At 42.8% G+C, this 17,642-nt stretch overlaps 1 protein-coding gene across 1 annotated transcript in view; it reads right to left on the bottom strand.

Moving 5' to 3' along the window:
- REL (REL proto-oncogene, NF-kB subunit) overlaps positions 1–17,642 on the bottom strand; it is a 40,929-nt gene that overhangs the window by 17,646 nt on the left and 5,641 nt on the right. Inside the window, exons 2-4 of the mRNA XM_074949516.1 lie at positions 14,761–14,903; positions 10,953–11,101; positions 6,407–6,498 (exon numbers count right to left, since the gene is read on the bottom strand). Of these exons, the coding sequence (XP_074805617.1) occupies positions 6,407–6,498; positions 10,953–11,101; positions 14,761–14,903 (384 nt within the window). The remainder of the gene's footprint in view (positions 1–6,406; positions 6,499–10,952; positions 11,102–14,760; positions 14,904–17,642) is intronic.

Here is a 17,642-nt window from a genome sequence, read left to right as displayed (position 1 = left end):
GAGGGTGCGAAAAATCCACACTCCTGAGCAATTTAGTTAAACTAACTGCTAGTGTAGACAGCACTAGACTTCTTCCACTGATCTAGCTTCCACCTCTTGGGGTGGTGGATTAGCTACACTGATGTGAGAACCCCTCCCGTTGCTACACTGTGTGTTGCTGTGCCGCTGTAGTGTTTTAAGTGTAGACTAGCCCTTAGGATAAACTTAAAATGTTTGTGACTTGAAAGAAACGTCTGGGGGCCTTTACAAATATATTAACTACCTCAAATTAATTGGCATTCAATTACCTCAAACTAACTGCCCATCAATACACTTGACGTAAAAGAAGTCTAGTGTTTGGGTTGACAGGCCCTAAGCGGGCAGGTGCACTCTGTATAAACTCAAGTTTCTGGGTGGTCTTCAGATGTAGCCCCAGTGTAGAGCACACAGCAGTAACCCAGTCTGGAGATGATCCACAGGCATGGATCACTGTGGCAAGGTCTGCTTCTGAGGGGAACGGTTGTCATTTCTTTTCCAAGCGTAGATGAAAAATAGCACTCCTGGCTACTGCCTTCTGCTTGACCATCCAAAAATCAGGATCTATGGAACCTGGAATAATTTCCTACAGAAAAATAGTTGGGTGGTCAAGGGAAAGCTCTAAACAGATGAGAACAGCACAGTTATCCCCAAGGAGCTCCTCTGCCATCAATGGCAAGACAGACTGGAGGAAAATGGTCTGACTGAGCTAGCATGCTGAAAACAGAGTACAGTCGCAGTGCCAGGAAGGACAAGCCACCCTGAGTACATGACTATGGTCTCGGACGGGTACATACTCAGGGCAACTAGCCCATCCTGCAGCTAGAGCTGCTCTATTTTTAGTGAGCTAGTTCAATCAGAGCTAGCACGAGTAAGTCTCCTGAACCCAAACACTTCCAGTTTGAATACCTAAGGCCTTGTCTACACTTCAAATGCTTTGTTGGTACAGCTAAACTGGCAGAGTACCCGGTGGAGAGACAGCGTAAGTTGACAGGAGTTTTTCTGTCAGCATAGTAACACCATCTCTCCACAAACATTAGCTACACTGACAAAAGATCTTCTCAGCACAGCTGTATCTACACTGAGGCTTTTGCTGACAGAACTATGTAGACTGGGGGGGTATGTTTTTTATACCCCTGACTGACAAAGCTATGCTGACAAAACTTTGTAGTGCAGACCAGGCCTGGCCTGGGAGGACTTAGGGGAACTGGGTTGAGTTTCTGGTCTGCTGCAAGACTCCCTGGATGACCTTTGATAAATCCGTTAAATTACACTGGGATGTTCCTTTGAAAATCCCACTCCTAATCCTTCTATGTCTCAGTCCCCATCTTTAAATGGAGAATAATGCTTTGCTACCTCGCAAGGGTGTTGCTAGGATAAATCCACTAACTTGGGTGAAATGCCCAGATGCTACGGTGATGGGGCAAGATAAACAGACAGAAAGGAACGTTCTCTGCCATTCTCTCACTAGCAATATAGCCCCAAGAGTTGGGTTCTATGGAATTATGCATCTCTGGAGAGCTCATTTTTCTTGCTTCTGTAACATTAAACTGCAAAAATTCTGGGCCTGATTCATCACTGTGTAATTCCAAGTTCCTGGCACAAATGTGAACCAACCCACTGGTAAAATCAAGCCCTTCTTTTTATGTCTAAACTAATGCAGCTGCAGCACTGTAAGATCACTCATGTAGTCACTCTACACTGATGGACGACAGCTCTCCCGTCAACATAATAAAATCACCTCAACAAGCACCGGTAGCTATGTTGGCCGGAGAAGCGCTCCGGCCAACATAGCGCTGTTTACATGAGCACTTGTGCTAGCGAAACTTATGTTGCTCAGGTGTGTGGTTTTTTCACACCAATGAGCGACATAAGTTTTGTGAACATAAGTAGTAGTGTAAACATGGCCTAAAGCTGCCAGAAGGACCAATACACTATCAGGTGAAATTATTTTGGGATTAAAGACTGAAGTTCTCTTGTGATGAGATTGTATAGGGAAAGTGAAAGGTTATTTGGAATATTGAAAAGAAGTATAGATGAGGTAGGTGCAGCTTGTTAGAGGTCACCATACCTGATTAATAGCAGACTCCTCCCTCCCGCCCCAAGCAATAACATCAAGCTGACTTGTGGAAGCCACCCACTCTAGAACTGAAAGGTGGGCAACTCAGCATCTAACCTTAACGTGCATGGAAACTTCTGAGGCAAAAGTGCCAAGCTGCCAAAAGGCCTTGTGCTGATTTTATAAAATGCAAAGAGTGCAGAAAGGGCGGTGTTAAGAATACCAGCTTAATTTACCAAGGGACACGTTGTAGCCTCAGTAACTCACACAGTAGTTGTGTGCACATATTGCTGAGCAGAATTAAGCCTCTACCTCTCTAACAAATACAACTATGACTATTGCCCTAACGATCAAAAACTGTACTTCACTCACTAGGCCACATACGTTCCCACTATGCGGCCAGCTCATACAGATTGAGGGCTAGACTCAGTGTTTACTCTCAGCCCTGTGTAAGGGATGGCATGTAGATGCACTGCCTTGGGAGTAGCTCATAAAAGACTGTGACTCGAAGATACTCCTCTGAGACACAATTCCTCCAAAACCCCTTTAGAGCAGGGGTTGAGAGTTATATTGCATCTGCCCACTACCAGATTCCGCTTACTCCAGCCCTCGCCTCCAGACTGGTGCAAAGTTGGGGAGTAGATGGCTCCAGCTACTCCCTGCACCTCACTTGCAAGAGCAAAATACCTGGCATGCAGTCCCTGCTCTCCCCACATGCCTATGTAGGTCCTGCACTGTGTGCAGGGGTGGTGAAGTGAGGATTTTACATCCCTGCAGGGCTATGTGAAGTTAAGTCACAACTGCCCCTTCGAAGAGAGATACCTTGCCTTTCTGAAGGAAGAATTTGGCTCTATACACTATCAAGGGGATTTCACTACAGCAAACCTGTGGAAGAAACATCTCACACTGTCTCATTATTTTATGTAGTGCCCATCACCATAAAAGCATCTAGGAAGCCAACTAGCCAGTAAAAACTAAAATTAATAGCAATGAGTAAGTCTGTCTCTCCTCCACACATATTAAAGAGCTTCAAAGGGTAGGAAAGCATTTTACAGATGAAGAAACTGAGGCCCAGAAAAGCTATGAGGTCACACACAAGTCAAGGGCAGAATTAGAATGGAAATAAAAATGACTGAGTCAGTGTCCTGCTCTATATAGCCAATTCTGTCTTTAGACAAGCTTCTCTTCCTGTTTTCAATCTAACCTAAAAACTGGAACTGAAGAACCATCTCCAAGGGAACTTATCCAGCAGCTGTCAAATGAAGCTCAGCTAGATCTCTTTTGAAGCCTCAGTTTAGCCACGTAGTGTCTCCTTTAGCAACAATAATTTTATGCTTCCAATTTTGTATACTAACTCACCCCCCGCCCCCAACTTCAAATAATTTGTAAAGCTTTCACTTTAAGCAAAAGTCCAAATTTCAGCATAAGATTAAAAAGGAAGGAGTGTATGCATGGGGGTGGCGGTGGTGAAGGAATAAAGGGATTCCTCAAGCAAATGTAACTGGGTGACGATTGTGTCTCGCTCTTCTCAGTGGGTTTACCTACTACTAATCAAACAAACTGGTAGGTTGTCATTCAGTGAATTTTTCAGTTTGAGAATTTAGGCTGATTGCTTCTAGTTGTTTTTTTTAAGAACATCACTCCTTTAAATAGCTGAGACATCCACTGCAGAGACTTCTGCTGTTTTGCACCTCACAAAATGTTCTGAAAGTTCCCTCTTAAAGATCCTCTCCCGAGTTAAAGAGAACTCTTGTGTTCATTCAGTGACTTTAGTAAGCCTTAGTGTAAATCAGTCCTATCAGCAGAGGAAAGTGGTAGTGAGGGGGCAGTGCAGGGGAGGTGGTCTCGGAGAGTGTGGCTGGGGTAGGAAAGCATGGTGGAGGGGAAGGGGGTCTTGCAGAGCGTGGCTGGCAGAGGGAAGTTGTGGAGAGAGTGATCGGGGTGTGTGGGAGGGGAGCATGACAGTCATGTGTGGGTGAGTCTGTGAGAATGTGACGTGTGGGTGAGAGTGGGAGTTGTGGAGAGTGTGACTACTGTGAAGTGAGTGAGGGATCATCTATGAGAGAAGAAATGAAGGACGGGTAAGAAGGGGCAGCAAGGAGAGGCAGAACAAAGGAGAAAATGGGGACGACGCGGAAGTTTAATTTAGTAACTGGGGAAGGAAGTGGGTTCTCAAGACTAATCCACCACTTACTAGGCAAAACCATTAAAGTGAATGGGGGCCCTCAGCAGCATCCATTTGCCAAATTCTAGGGGGGAAGCCCATGCACATGCCATCACCCAGCAGCCAGGAGGGTGGAGCACTCTTGGTTTCTCACACTGGACCCCTCTGGCTAACAGTGCTAATCCTCTGGGAAACTGTGCTGAGAAAGATTTTTTCACAAATTCTTCACAATACATATATAGTCTTCATTGCAAAGTTAACTTGAGAGTTATAACTTCGGTGTTGCCCTATTGTGATAATTAGACCTACCCTGATCATGAGCTTAACAGTAAGAAGTGAAAGTTCATAAAAATGTCACAATAACTTATAACAATCAATGAAGATGGGCAAAGGTGCAAAAGGGACACAGTAAAACTGAAGTAATCCAAACAAAAAGATCTGCTACTATAACTCAAAGACATGTTAAGACCATGCTTGCTAAACAAAAGCAGCGTAGACCAGAAATCAATGGACCAAAACTGATGTGTCAGAAATCAGACCTAACTGGTAAAAAGAAATAATGAAAGGGTTAGGCTATTCCACCCATCATTTTATTTGTATTAAAAACTTCCCTCTTAGTGGCACAAAGTCTTTGTCACGTCAAAAGACAATTGCTTTAATGTTCATAAAAGTTATTTAGACTTTCAATACATTAACAACATTGTGAACTTTTTTATACATATATGGAATTTTTTTTTTAAAGCTTAAAGTTAGGAATTTAAATCCTTATTTAGGTATCAAGGTTGGGATTTTCAAGAACATTTCAGCTTTTTTGACTTGTAGAAAGTTCAGTGGATCAGAAGGTGGTGTTAGCTGTGAATATAGAACAGGCTACTTGCTTTTCAATTTTGTGTTTCTGTTTGTGCTGTTTTCACAGTGAGGATATTAAAGAGGCCACAGGTGTGTCTTTTACAGCATAAGATGGGCATTTTAAATGTGAAACTTCTGAATAGAAAAGTTTGTATGTACAAATCTGAATTCTTCTAACAGTTAGAAGAAACTAATCAAAGCAACAAGTGCAAGATATCCACTCCAGCAATTTAAAACTATAAAAATGGGAAGAAAAAGAAATAACATGTAAATATGAACATCTGATTTAATTTCTGTAAAGTTTTTTTTTAAAATAATGGATTTTTATTCACCCTGTTTCAAACACTCTGGGCCTGATGAATGCACACTCAAAAGTAAGTATTGTTCATGTGAATAAGGTTTTGCAGGATCAGTCCCTTTAGAAATCCTTCTTCACCACCTAGTTGAGCCAGTCAGATTTCTGATATCACAAAATGCCATGGCAATGGATTCTGATGTCAAACACATCATTATGCTTTTACTATGGGATCAAGCAGCAGCTGTAGTTGCAAGCAAGTAACCTGTTAAACCCAAATATCTTCCAAAAATAGCAGTAGAGAAACAAAAATATGATTAGGAAACTTGATTGTTGTATTGACACACTTTTTTTTCAAGTTTGCCACACAGTTTTTTTTTCAACAAGTCCTGGAATAATTGATTTAAATATTTTCCTTGCCATATTAACCCTTCACAGTTCAGCTACAAAACCTGTCATTAAAGCAGTATGTCAGCAAGAAACTGCTAATAGTCTAACTCAATCTATGCCTGGCAGAGTTTGAGAGCCTCATTCATGGGACACTTGGAGGATCTCCTGGGGAAGTTTCCTCCTGCAGCCCAATGTCCTTAAACCAGGACCCTTAAACCCTTGCTACCTGGGAAAGGAGACCAGGGCTTTGGCAGCAGGGTTCCAGTGGGGATTTAAAGGGCCGGGGCAATAGCGGGGGCTGGAGCTCTGGGGCCCTTTAAATCCCCGCCAGAGCCCCGCCGCTGCTACCCCAGGGCTTTAAATTGCCATCTGGGAAAGCTGGTCCCGGTACTGGCTTACTTTCACCTCTGAGCAACCTACTGAACAGAATAATCACAGGATGAGAGTGAGGAAGGAGGGGGGGAATAAAGAAGCTAAAGGGAGGAGATTTGACAGTATCTAAAAGCCTATATTTTAAAATACATCTCCATCAAAAGAGCCAGGGCATTATAATAGAAAGTGCTCGCAAATTAAATCGCTTTGCTGTCCAAGTTCTTTAACATGCATTTCAAACTGTTTATTAACAGCTACTCACCACTGAATGGATTGATCTTTCTTGCGATTCGTGAACAGATTGATTCTTTCAGGTCTCTCTTTTTAACACACTGAATGCCCAAATTCTGAAAACTAGAGCACATGTAACAAAGTGATTAAAAACAACAACAAAAACTGTTTCACTTAATCACTGGCACAGATATTCGAAAGCTAAATTCTAACCCTCCCTGTAAAGAATCAAATTGTACATCTTTTGTCAAAAATATATCTTATTAACAAATTGTGTAGGAAATAAAGATGGCAAAAGAGCTTTTAAAAAGATGGTTTTATATTTCCAAATTAAGGGTAATGACAAAAAGAAAAGAATTTACATAAAAATAAAATAAAAACAGGGGAATATTTTTTTTACATTAAAAAGAGTTATCACTGGAGTTTGAATATAATAAACTAGCAATGCTAAAAATATATAGAGGACCAGTGTCTCAACTGGTGTAAACTGACATAGCTCCTTTGACATCAAAGGAGCTACTTCAATTTACATCAGCTGAGGAGCTGGCCCACAGTCTCACACCAGGAAATGCAAATCTGCAACAGTATTTTGAAGTTAATTTTTATAAAGTTTGAAATCTCATTTAGTTATGGAAAAGTTCTAAAGAGCTACAGTTCCTCCTCATTTGCATATGACTACATCAAGTCAGCAAAGGAGGTGGGGGGAGTCCCAACAATTTGATTCTTTCCCACATGGAAAAACCATGACATCATCAAAGCAGGGTGGGGAAGCAGGAAGTAAGAATCTGAACACACTGTAATATCACTAGAACACAGGAGGTCAGTTATGCCACCAGGTTCCGCTGCGCCTCCAGAAGTACTGGCAATTCCCTTCCCTAGAAACCCCACAAAGACTCTTTACCTGAGCCATGCCTGGAGACTTCCTGAGACACTCCCTGATCACGTAGCACCACCATCTGTCGCTCTCAACGATGGGCCAACATTGCCTTGAAACTTCCTCAGTCCCATCCTGCTACTGCTGAATCCATCCCTTTCTACAGAAATCCAGTCATCTTCCTTCCCCTTCTCTCCCCCACCCCCACCCACATTCTAAGGCCATACTGCAGTTAGAGAACTAACTCACTGAAGGGCCAATATAAGCCTCATTTCATAAAATCACAAGACTGACTGGAAGAGACCTCGAGAGGTCATCTAGTCCAGTCCCCTGCACTCATGGCAGGACTAAGTATGATCATTCTAGACCATCACAGACAGGTGTTTGTCTAACTGGACTGAATTCTGATTTTTAAAAAAAAATGCAGTGCTGTCTCATGATTTAATTAGATGACTTTGGTTCCAATTCTGGTTTCCAGTATTTAGGGTTTGCAGAGAATATTAGACTGCACTGTTATTGCTGTATCATTTTGTTTTGTAGGGACTATTTTTTTTAGGCCTTGTCTACACTACAAATGCAATTGTTTTGGGGGAAACCTGGATAGAACACAGTTGTTCCCCCAAACACAGTTAAAGCATGTTTCAGTGGTACAGATGAGATCTGGATCATGTCCCCAAATTACAATTTGACAGCCCAGCACTTTCGAACAATTTGGAGAGAGGGTTAAGGTCCCCTTCATACTACAAAATAGGGGCACAACTGTGTTGTAACCGGTTGTGTTTGTAATGCAGACAGGGAGTTGGAGAAAGTAGGACGCCAACTCAGAAAGCAATCTAAGCACACAGCACTTTAGGCTCTGCCTGTTGTACTATCAGAGCATTGTAAATTATAGTTGTCAATTAAATACATAACAAAAACATTATCTGCTACATAAAAACTGACTGCAATTATTCTACTGCTGTAGATTATTCATAACTATCGAGTACCAGTCATCTTGTGGGCCAAACTGGACTTTTAAACTAAAAGCTCCTTAACCAACGGGTACTCAAAACTTACAAAGTCTCACCCTTTTCTGAAATATGCTTGGGTATCACTGTGAAAGGACTGGCTAGTGACCACATCACTGCAGCTGAGCAGCGGGCTGGAGCAGGAAAGAGAAACTGACCTAGACAAATTGGAGGATTGGGCCAAAAGAAATCTGATGAGGTTCAGAGTCCTGCACTTAGGACGGAAGAATCCAATGCACCGCTACAGACTAGGAACCGAATGGCTCGGCAGCAGTTCTGCAGAAAAGGACCTAGGGGTTACAGTGGACGAGAAGCTGGATATGAGTCAACAGTGTGCCCTTGTTGCCAAGAAGGCCAATGGCATTTTGGGATGTATAAGTAGAGGCATTGCCAGCAGATCGAGGGACGTGATCGTTCCCCTCTATTCGACACTGGCGAGGCCTCATCTGGAGTACTGTGTCCAGTTTTGGGCCCCACACTACAAGAAGGATGTGGAAAAATTGGAGAGAGTCCAGCGGAGGGCAACAAAAATGATTAGGGGACTGGAACACATGAGTTATGAGGAGAGGCTGAGGGAACTGGGGATGTTTAGTCTGCGGAAGAGAAGAATGAGGGGGGATTTGATAGCTGCTTTCAACTACCTGAAAGGGGGGTCCAAAGAGGATGGCTCTAGACTGTTCTCAGTGGTAGCAGATGACAGAACAAGGAGTAATGGTCTCAAGTTGCAGTGGGGGAGATTTAGGTTGGATATTAGGAAAAACTTTTTCACTAGGAGGGTGGTGAAGCACTGGAATGGGTTACCTAGGGAGGTGGTGGAATCTCCTTCCTTAGAAGTTTTTAAGGTCAGGATTGACAAAGCCCTGGCTGGGATGATTTAATTGGGGATCGCTCCTGCTTTGAGCAGGGGGTTGGACTAGATGACCTCCTGAGGTCCCTTCCAACCCTGATGTTCTATGATTCTATGAATGCACAGCAAAATTAGGCAGTCCTACTTCAGTGCCAGCTGCGTGACAAGGAGCAGGGGAAACAGAAGTGGGGGAAGGAGGGAGAGGAAAATAAAGGGAGACATATTAAAACCAGTATATTATCAAAGCAGGGTAGTACAAATCTTAACACAGCGATAGTCACATGTGCACTAGTATAGTTACTCTTGGACAAATCCTGTCCCTGCCCGGATAGCTGCAGAAGGCCCTAACCATAGTTTAACAGATCACAGTCTGGATCCTGGTGTATTAGTTTTATTTTCTCACCAGCGTCCCCACTCTGCACAGTCTAGTTTGTAAACATTTTGTTTTCTCAAGAGCAATAATCAATTTCCAAAGATTACAGACCATAAGGAGTGAACAGACACAGTTGTGAACTCTTCTATAGAAAAACGACCAAAGTCCATACCTCCTACAGTAGGTTATGCTCTTACGTTCATCTTACATTGCATAAATATGTTTGTTAGCAACTCCCTTGCATGCAGCAGTTAACTGAAATGTTCATAACACCCTAATGAGTAGCTATACCAGCATTAAATTGGAGCTGTGCCTACTTACACCAGGGCTGAATATGGCTCAAAGGGTAACTCCATTGCTGCTGAGACTCCTTTACAGAGTCTCACAGGATACAATTCTTAGCCCACTGCTCTTTTCCAGCTACTTTCTCCCTTTCAAACATCTTATTTCTATCTTTAGCTATAGCTAACCCATTTATGATGGTACATATCTTTCAACAAATTTAGGCCAAGATTTTCACAAGCAACTGGTGATTTGGGGGTGCCTAACAGGAGACACTTTGAAGAGGCCTGATTTTCAGAGGGTAGGTGGCTCAGTACTTTCTGAAAGAGGCCTGATTTCAGAAGTCTCAGGGCATTAATGTCCATGCTGAACAGACAGGGCCTCAGTATTTGTCTTCTCTCCAAAATCTTACACACACAATAATGTATTTTAGAATGATGAAGGGCTGAGATATCCGTGCTGGGATCCTCTAATCCACTGTCTCCAAACACCTGGCCTGCTTGATTTATTTATGGGCCTGCATGACATTTAGTGTTATAAGTGTTCATTTAAAAAAATAAGGTAAGTTTCTAGGCCTTGTGGTTGCAAAGATAACCTTCCAAATGTGAATGCTGTGTTAATCAATGCAGAGTTGTCTTCCTGAGCCTACAGAAAGCCTGAAACAATTATTATTACTCTCCTAAACTCCATTAATCTCCTTAGAGAGTGTTGATTCTAATGATGACAAATTAAATATCATTACCTATTTCACGACTGACCATTTTAGTGCATTGAGTGGGAAAGGGCTGGAAGTCAAGCCCACAAGAGGTGGGCATTAGGAGCTGCCTAATAGGAAATGCAGAGGAAAGAAAAAAGAGAAATAAAGTCAAGAAAGAGAGAGAAACAGAGGCAGGAGGATGGGAAAGGAAGAGACTAAATAAGGTACTAAACAAATAGCATATTCCAAAGGCAAACAGACAGTTCTGTTCAGAAATATTTTGTAGGGTGCCAGGGATTAGGTGTGTCTGTCAGGGATGGGTTAGGAGAATACACAGAGGGGAGAGAACTCCAGCTCTGGCAAGGAAATCATTCCAACTGTCCTTTCAATCTGGTGGTGGGATTTTAACAAAGGTTTCCTGGTTGACCCCCCCGAGAGCCTCTCCAGCACATCACTGACATTTTTAGTCTAAAACTCAACACAACACTGCTACTTACGATAGGACTCTGCGATCTCGTCCAAATTCTGCTTCATAGTAGCCATCCCTACAGTCTTTTCCAACCAGGTCATGAGGATGCGGCTTGTAGGGCTCATTCTTTGTCACTAATGTAATCCTTACTTTCACTTTATCATCAAAGTTCAGAACCTGCAAAAATTTAAGGAGAAATACACTTAAATTCTAAATCACATCGGTCTAAAAGATTGCATAATTCTGGACAGTGGACAGGTGACACTGACAAGGTCCTATGGATAAGTGGGAATACAGTTTGTCTTAATTGTTGCACTAGAAATGAAAACCCAATCCTTTTCTCCTGAAAATTCACAGGCTGTTTCATCAAATTACCATTCATTTCACATTGAAAGCCAGAGATGGAACAATTACAAATAAAAATAGTGTATTTCTATTCTGTAGTCAGCCATTTGTCTGACAAAATATAGATATCTGAAATGTCCAGAAAGAATTAGGCTTTTATTTGGAAAAATAAATCACATCATTAACCAGCCTGGCTAAGTTACAAGAGGTTTGTAGTCAAGAAATTCACTGGTCATTGTCAAACTATTGATTTCTTTTACATTTTAATTCTTTCTACTCCATGTTGTTGTGAAAACAATGTCCCTCTAATCTCGACTCAGAGAACTCTCCATAGGCCTGACTCAATGCCCCACTAAGTCAGTCGGCGTATTTATGTTGGATCAATGGACTTTGCATCAGGATCTAGAAGCTAAATTTGCCCCTGTGCAGAGCGCCTAAAGTGCTGCGTAAGCTTCATGCAGGCACTCTGTGTGGGGTGCATTTTGCCCTGACATTACAAGGTATATTTTATTACCATGCCTAATTTTCATTACAAATATATCCAATTCCGCACTCAGGGCCACACAGGGACTCCCACTGAAGGGCAAGATTCAGCTCTCACTGAAATCAATGAGAGTTTTTCCATTATTTCAATGGGAGTTGGATTAGACCCATTAGTTGATCCAAAAATGGTAGGAACCCTTACACAGGCGAGATTCCCATCTGTTGAAGCAACAGGAGATTTTTCCCAAGTAAAGTATGCTGTACAGGACCTATAACGTTATCATTACAGCTTTGAGCTATACGACCATTTTAAGAGAAAAGACCCTCTTGAGCCTTTGGCAAAATGATCAGCACACTGTGCATGGAGCTGCACAAAACCTCCCACTCCCACTAGGTTTTTTAGGACAGGTATGAGCCTAACTCCCAGTGCGCTTCAGATATGTGCGCCAAATTCTGCCCTCAGGCAGACAGCTCCCAGTGGAGTCAGTGAGGGTTACGTGGGTGAATCTAAGGGCACAGTTTGGCCTAAACTGATTGAAGTGTAACAGCTTGAAAACATATCTGACAGATATGTTAAGGGGTGTATGTTAACTGTGATACTTGCTCTCCTCCTCCACTTCCCCCGCCTCAAAACTGTTCCATTCCTCCCTCAACATTTTCTTCCCGCCCCCACCCTGTCTCCGAGGATGAAGCATTCATTGTATTCTTTTTCTCCATCCCTTTGTCTGATCCTGGTCTCCATAATACTCTGAAACCTCCCTCATTCCCTCCTCATTCGTGCTCTCTCTCACTCGCTCTCTCATCTGGTTCTTTTCTCTCAGCCTTCAGATATGTCACGGTCTATTCTTAACCTAAGAATAATCCCAGACTCTCTAAATACTTACTCCTTTCCCCCACCTCCTCTTCACACCTAAGCCCTTCAGCATGCAGCCAACTCTTCCTGCTTTGACTTCCTTCCCTGCTAACTCTCTCCTTTACTCTTGCAATCAGATTTTCACCTCTTCCACCCCACTGCTCTCACTAAACCCACAGGGTTCCTCTCTACCCTCGCCCTCCTGGACCTTTCCACCTATGGTGGAGGCTGGTTCTCTTTGCTGATAGTCAGTTCCAAACTCCCACCCCTGGCGTTGGAGTGGAAATCCCACCTACAGCCCTTTGGGATGCAGGAAATCACCCAGAAATCACTTCGACACTGCTATTGGTAACACACACAGCTTTGTTAGCAACAGTCACCTTGAGCAGCAAACCTGCCATCTCCACCATGCTCTCTCAGACACGATCAGGGGCCTCCTTCCTTTCGGGCTCTGGCTGATCCTGAAGTGCAGCACTGTTCAGGGTCACAGGGCCACATGCTCAGGCTGCTCCCTGGACTCAGCCTGCTATGTCCCTGCAGCAGCACACGCCCTTTCTAGCAGCCCACACAGTCCCTTTCCCTTCTCCAATTGCAGGAGAGCCAACAAGACACAGACAGGGTGGGATTTCCTGCCCGCTCTTTAATCAGTCAAAGAGTGGGGGAGGCTGGCACCTCCTGTTTGTTCATTCCCTTGCCAATCAGAGCTCCAGGGACAGGGTTCCATTTCATAGCACTGCTTCTGATCTGTGATGTGGAGCTACACACTGCTGTTTCAGCCCCATTGTCCACACACCATCCTTTTCAACTCTCGCTCATCTCCAGGGGCTTTTATGCAGCTGGCACACCACCTCTCTCTCAGACAGCTCCTTCAATGTCTGCCTAAAGGCTCCATCGTCTCCCCTTTTCTCCTCTTCGCTAGTATGCCATAAGATTCTGTCCTTGGGCCCCCTCTTCTCTCTCTATATATTACCCCGATGGGATCTTAACCCCACTCATGGTTTCAACTATTGATGACTCCCACATCTACCTCTCCCCTCCGCATGCCCTGATACAGTTATTCCTGGATGTCCCACCATCAACTTAAAAGCAACACAATAAAGCTGCAATTCATCTACCTCCCCAAGTCCTCCCCTCACTTCTCCATCACAGCAGATATTTCCGTGACCCTTCCCGTTTCCCAGGCTCACAAACTCATGTTCCTTCATCCCACACATTCAGGCTGTTGCTAACTCCTGAGGCTGTTTCCTTTACAACAGATCCAAAATCCATCCATTCCTTTTCATCTCTACTGCCCAAATCCTTGTCCAGGCCTTGATCATGTCCTGCCTAGACTACTGTGAATCTCTTCTATCCTAACTTCCTGACATCTACCTTATTCCCATTCAATCCATCTATAATGCAGCTACCAAATCATCTTCTCCTGCTGTTCTGACCACATCACTCCCCTTTCTCGAGTGCTTTATTGACTCTGCATCCCTTTCCACCTCAACTTCAGACTCCTCATTGGGGTTTTCCAGGCTCTGTACAGCTCTACCTCCGAATCACTGGTTATATGTATCTATCTATTTGATCCCTACATTCCCCCAAATTCACCTCACCCCAGGCTCCCTTTGTTCCCATCTGCAACAAGCACCTCTGGGCCTTCTCCAGTGCTACATCCTCAGCTGGCACACCCTTCCCAAACCCTGTACCCCAGACAACCTCCTTCAAAACCCTCCTCAGAACCTGCAATTAGTCCTCTAGTTAATTCCCCCTCAATTGTTAAAAAACATAGTTATGCAAGTACCCAGAACAAACAAAAAGCTAAGAAGAAACCCAATCCATCCTGAACAACCCAAGCCACCAAGTAGGCATACTCTGTGTCCCTTCCTTCCATCACCCTGGCTTGCAACCTTCCTCTGCAGCTTGTCTGACTGCTGTCAATTTAGACTGTAAGCTTTGCAGAGTAGGAACCAAGAGGCTTATTCTCCACTCTGTTATGTTAGTTGTTGTAACTTCATCAGCTTCAGTGAAGTTATGATAGAGAAAGAAAAAACAAACAAAAACGCAGGATTTCAGAATGGAGAATCAGGCCTCTTATTTACTGTATAAAGTCCCATGCACACCTGCAGCATGGTGCAATGAAAAGAATAATTATGGATAACAACAGTATTACCTCTACAGAGGGATATGTCTTATTGCTGTCGGTACTGCGTTCTCCTGGAATGCTGCCTGCTGATCTTCCCTCACATTTGTACCTGAAACGCATGCCTCTTTGCCTGGGTTGCTCGAATATTTCTACGCAGGGTTCAGACCCACCTTTAGGAAAATGAAAATATTTAAGGTTACAACACAATACAGCTTAAAAAGCAAAAGGAAGGATGGCTTTATGGTTAAAGCACTGGATCGGGATCTAGGTTCTACTCCTGGATCTTCTCCAGATTTCTTTTGTGACCTTGGGTAAATCATTTAGTTTATCTGTGCCTCAGTTCCCACTCTGTGAAATTGGGGGTGATGATAAATCCTCTCTCACACTCATCTGTCTTATATATTTAGACTGGTGGCTCCTCAGGGCAGGGTCTGTCTCTTCCTGTGTATATGAACACAATGGGAGCCCCAGAGGAGGAGGCTTCTATGCACTGTTGTAATATAAATAATCATTAGCAGTGTTCCCTCCCCATGGAGCTCAGTTTCTCTTAGACACTGGTGAGGGCCTGTCTGCTGAAAGATTATTTCATAATGTCAAAATGAACAGATCATTAGTCAAAGGGAATGGCTGAACTTTTAAATTATAGTAATTTTTCTGAATGTGAGTCCCCTCAAAATGAAGGTGTTTCCCCTGAATCGATTGATTTAGCTCCTACTGCAGTGAAGCAATAAGTTCTATGCAAATTAGGCAAAATCCCCTAATGCTTTCAGTTTCTTTCCTGTGGACCCAGAAATTGCATTGCTATACTTTGAGCTGTCCACCTCCCACAGGAGCCAGCATGAGCAGCAAGGGTTCTCACAAGATTTTAGTAAAGGCTACTGGGAAGCTGTCAAAGGGCCCAATGTGTGAGAAGGCAACTTTCAGGGAACGGGTTTCAGGAGATGGTGGGGCTGACATTAGTTAAGGCTTTGGAAAGATCCTGACTTAGCAGGAGTCTACATACTTTTTTCAGGGTAATATTCACCCTCTGCTGAGGGCCAGGACAAGGCCTCGGTTCCACTTAAGTCTAACTACAGTGAATTCTACCCTCACTAACAGCACTGAAAATGCTAGCCAGTCAAGCAGTGACATAACAGTCTAGTGGTATGTGAGCAGCAAATACTGGAGAAGCAAAAATGAATAAATAAAAAGGTTTAGTTTACAAGCTGAATTATTTTAGTTGGAACACACACATGGTCAAACTCTGCATTGACTTACACCTCATGCTCAATAAAAAACAACATTCAACACAGACAAGCTAGATGTGCATTACAAAGAAGCAGCAATGGTAATATGACACAGTTAAATACATTTGGGAGCAAAGATCCTATAACATGTCAGCAAAACAATGTTAGAACTTCAATTGTTGTACCCAAAGTAGACATTAAAGAGATAGAAGATCCTCTCATTCCTTCCCACATATATTTTGGACAGTTCTATAGGAGTTTTTGGGGAGAGATACACTTCAGTATTAACTTCTTATTAAAACCTTTTGTTGCTGCCAATATGGCTAATATTGGGACTCACCAACTCAAAGCCTGCATGTACTGGTTCACAAGAATGTCATTTCCTACTAGATTTGTTGGGCCCAAAATGTCTTTTATTGGACTACTATAAATCACTTATCTCCTAGAACAGGAAAGTGGAGTAAGCTAAGTGACACAACAGCTCTTGAAAGAATAATGTGTAAGAGAAAAGAAGAACTCCATCTGCATGACAGCATATTGACTTTTACTTTTATATTGATAGATAGCTATGGAATGGTGATATGCATAGAAGTTCTTTTGCTGGCTGTGGGGGAAAAGTCTTTAAATCAATCTGGAGGTCTTTCTAAAAGATATGCTATAGCTCAACCAGCAGCTATGGGTTTGATGCAGGAACCACTGGTGAGGTGCTTTGGCTTGTATTATGCAAAATGTCAGACTAGGCAATTTTAATGGTCTCTTCTGGCCTTAAAGTCTATTAATCTATGAACAAGGCTGGAGACAATTTGGATGTTTCTAAATTGGGGAAAGGTACCAAAAAGTTCCCCAGTAATCTGAACATTTTTACATCTGTGTAACCCCATCAGATGAACCAAAGAGAATTTTGTCTCATGTCTCTAGTTTCCAAGAGTGCACTATTTCATATTTTGTTGCCGAAACCTTTTGGAATGACAAAATAAGCCTTAACATTGTTTTTAGCCAAGTTCTCATAAAATGGAAGTAACCAAATATGCCAGTTTCCAGCCAGTGAATGTCCAGGTCAACATCTGACAACTTTAGAAATGACATCAGAAAATGAGTGGACATATTCAATACATGCTGGCCATCATCCTGGCTCCTGTTCTTTTAAAAGGGTTGTCCCTTTCCTAAGCTCTGCCCCTTCTTGAGGTATGCTTTTGCACATACTGTCTTCTGGACAGAAGAAGCACGACTAGCGAGAAGAGAATACATCACAGAAACAGAGATGATAAAAACAAAAACCACAGAAGCAACACAGGGAGTGACTTCAATGGCGAGATCAGGTTTCTTAGCATCTCTCAGAATTGGGCCCCATAAATTGTGTGCAAATGTCTCTCACACACTCAGAACTACTTATACTTATCTCACAAGCATAGTCCAGTGGTTGGGGCACCATACAGAGAGTCAGGAGGCTCTACCAATGAGCAGCTATATCACCTTGGGCATTATCACTTATCTCCCCTGTGCTTTGTTTTCCTCATCTATAAATGGAGATAAAGATACACACTTTTGTGGAGCACTTTGGGATCTATAGATAGAAGTTGCTATAGATGTGCTAAGCATTATTATTAAAATAAAGAAACGAGTATCTAGGCAATTATAAAGTGCCTAATCATCATGTTACTTAGGAGATATAGATATACACAC

This window comes from Natator depressus, chromosome 3 (assembly GCF_965152275.1).
Source record: "Natator depressus isolate rNatDep1 chromosome 3, rNatDep2.hap1, whole genome shotgun sequence".
Lineage (NCBI taxonomy): Eukaryota > Metazoa > Chordata > Testudines > Cheloniidae > Natator > Natator depressus.
Note: the sequence above shows the minus strand (reverse complement) of the source record. Positions and strands in the feature narration are given on the sequence as shown.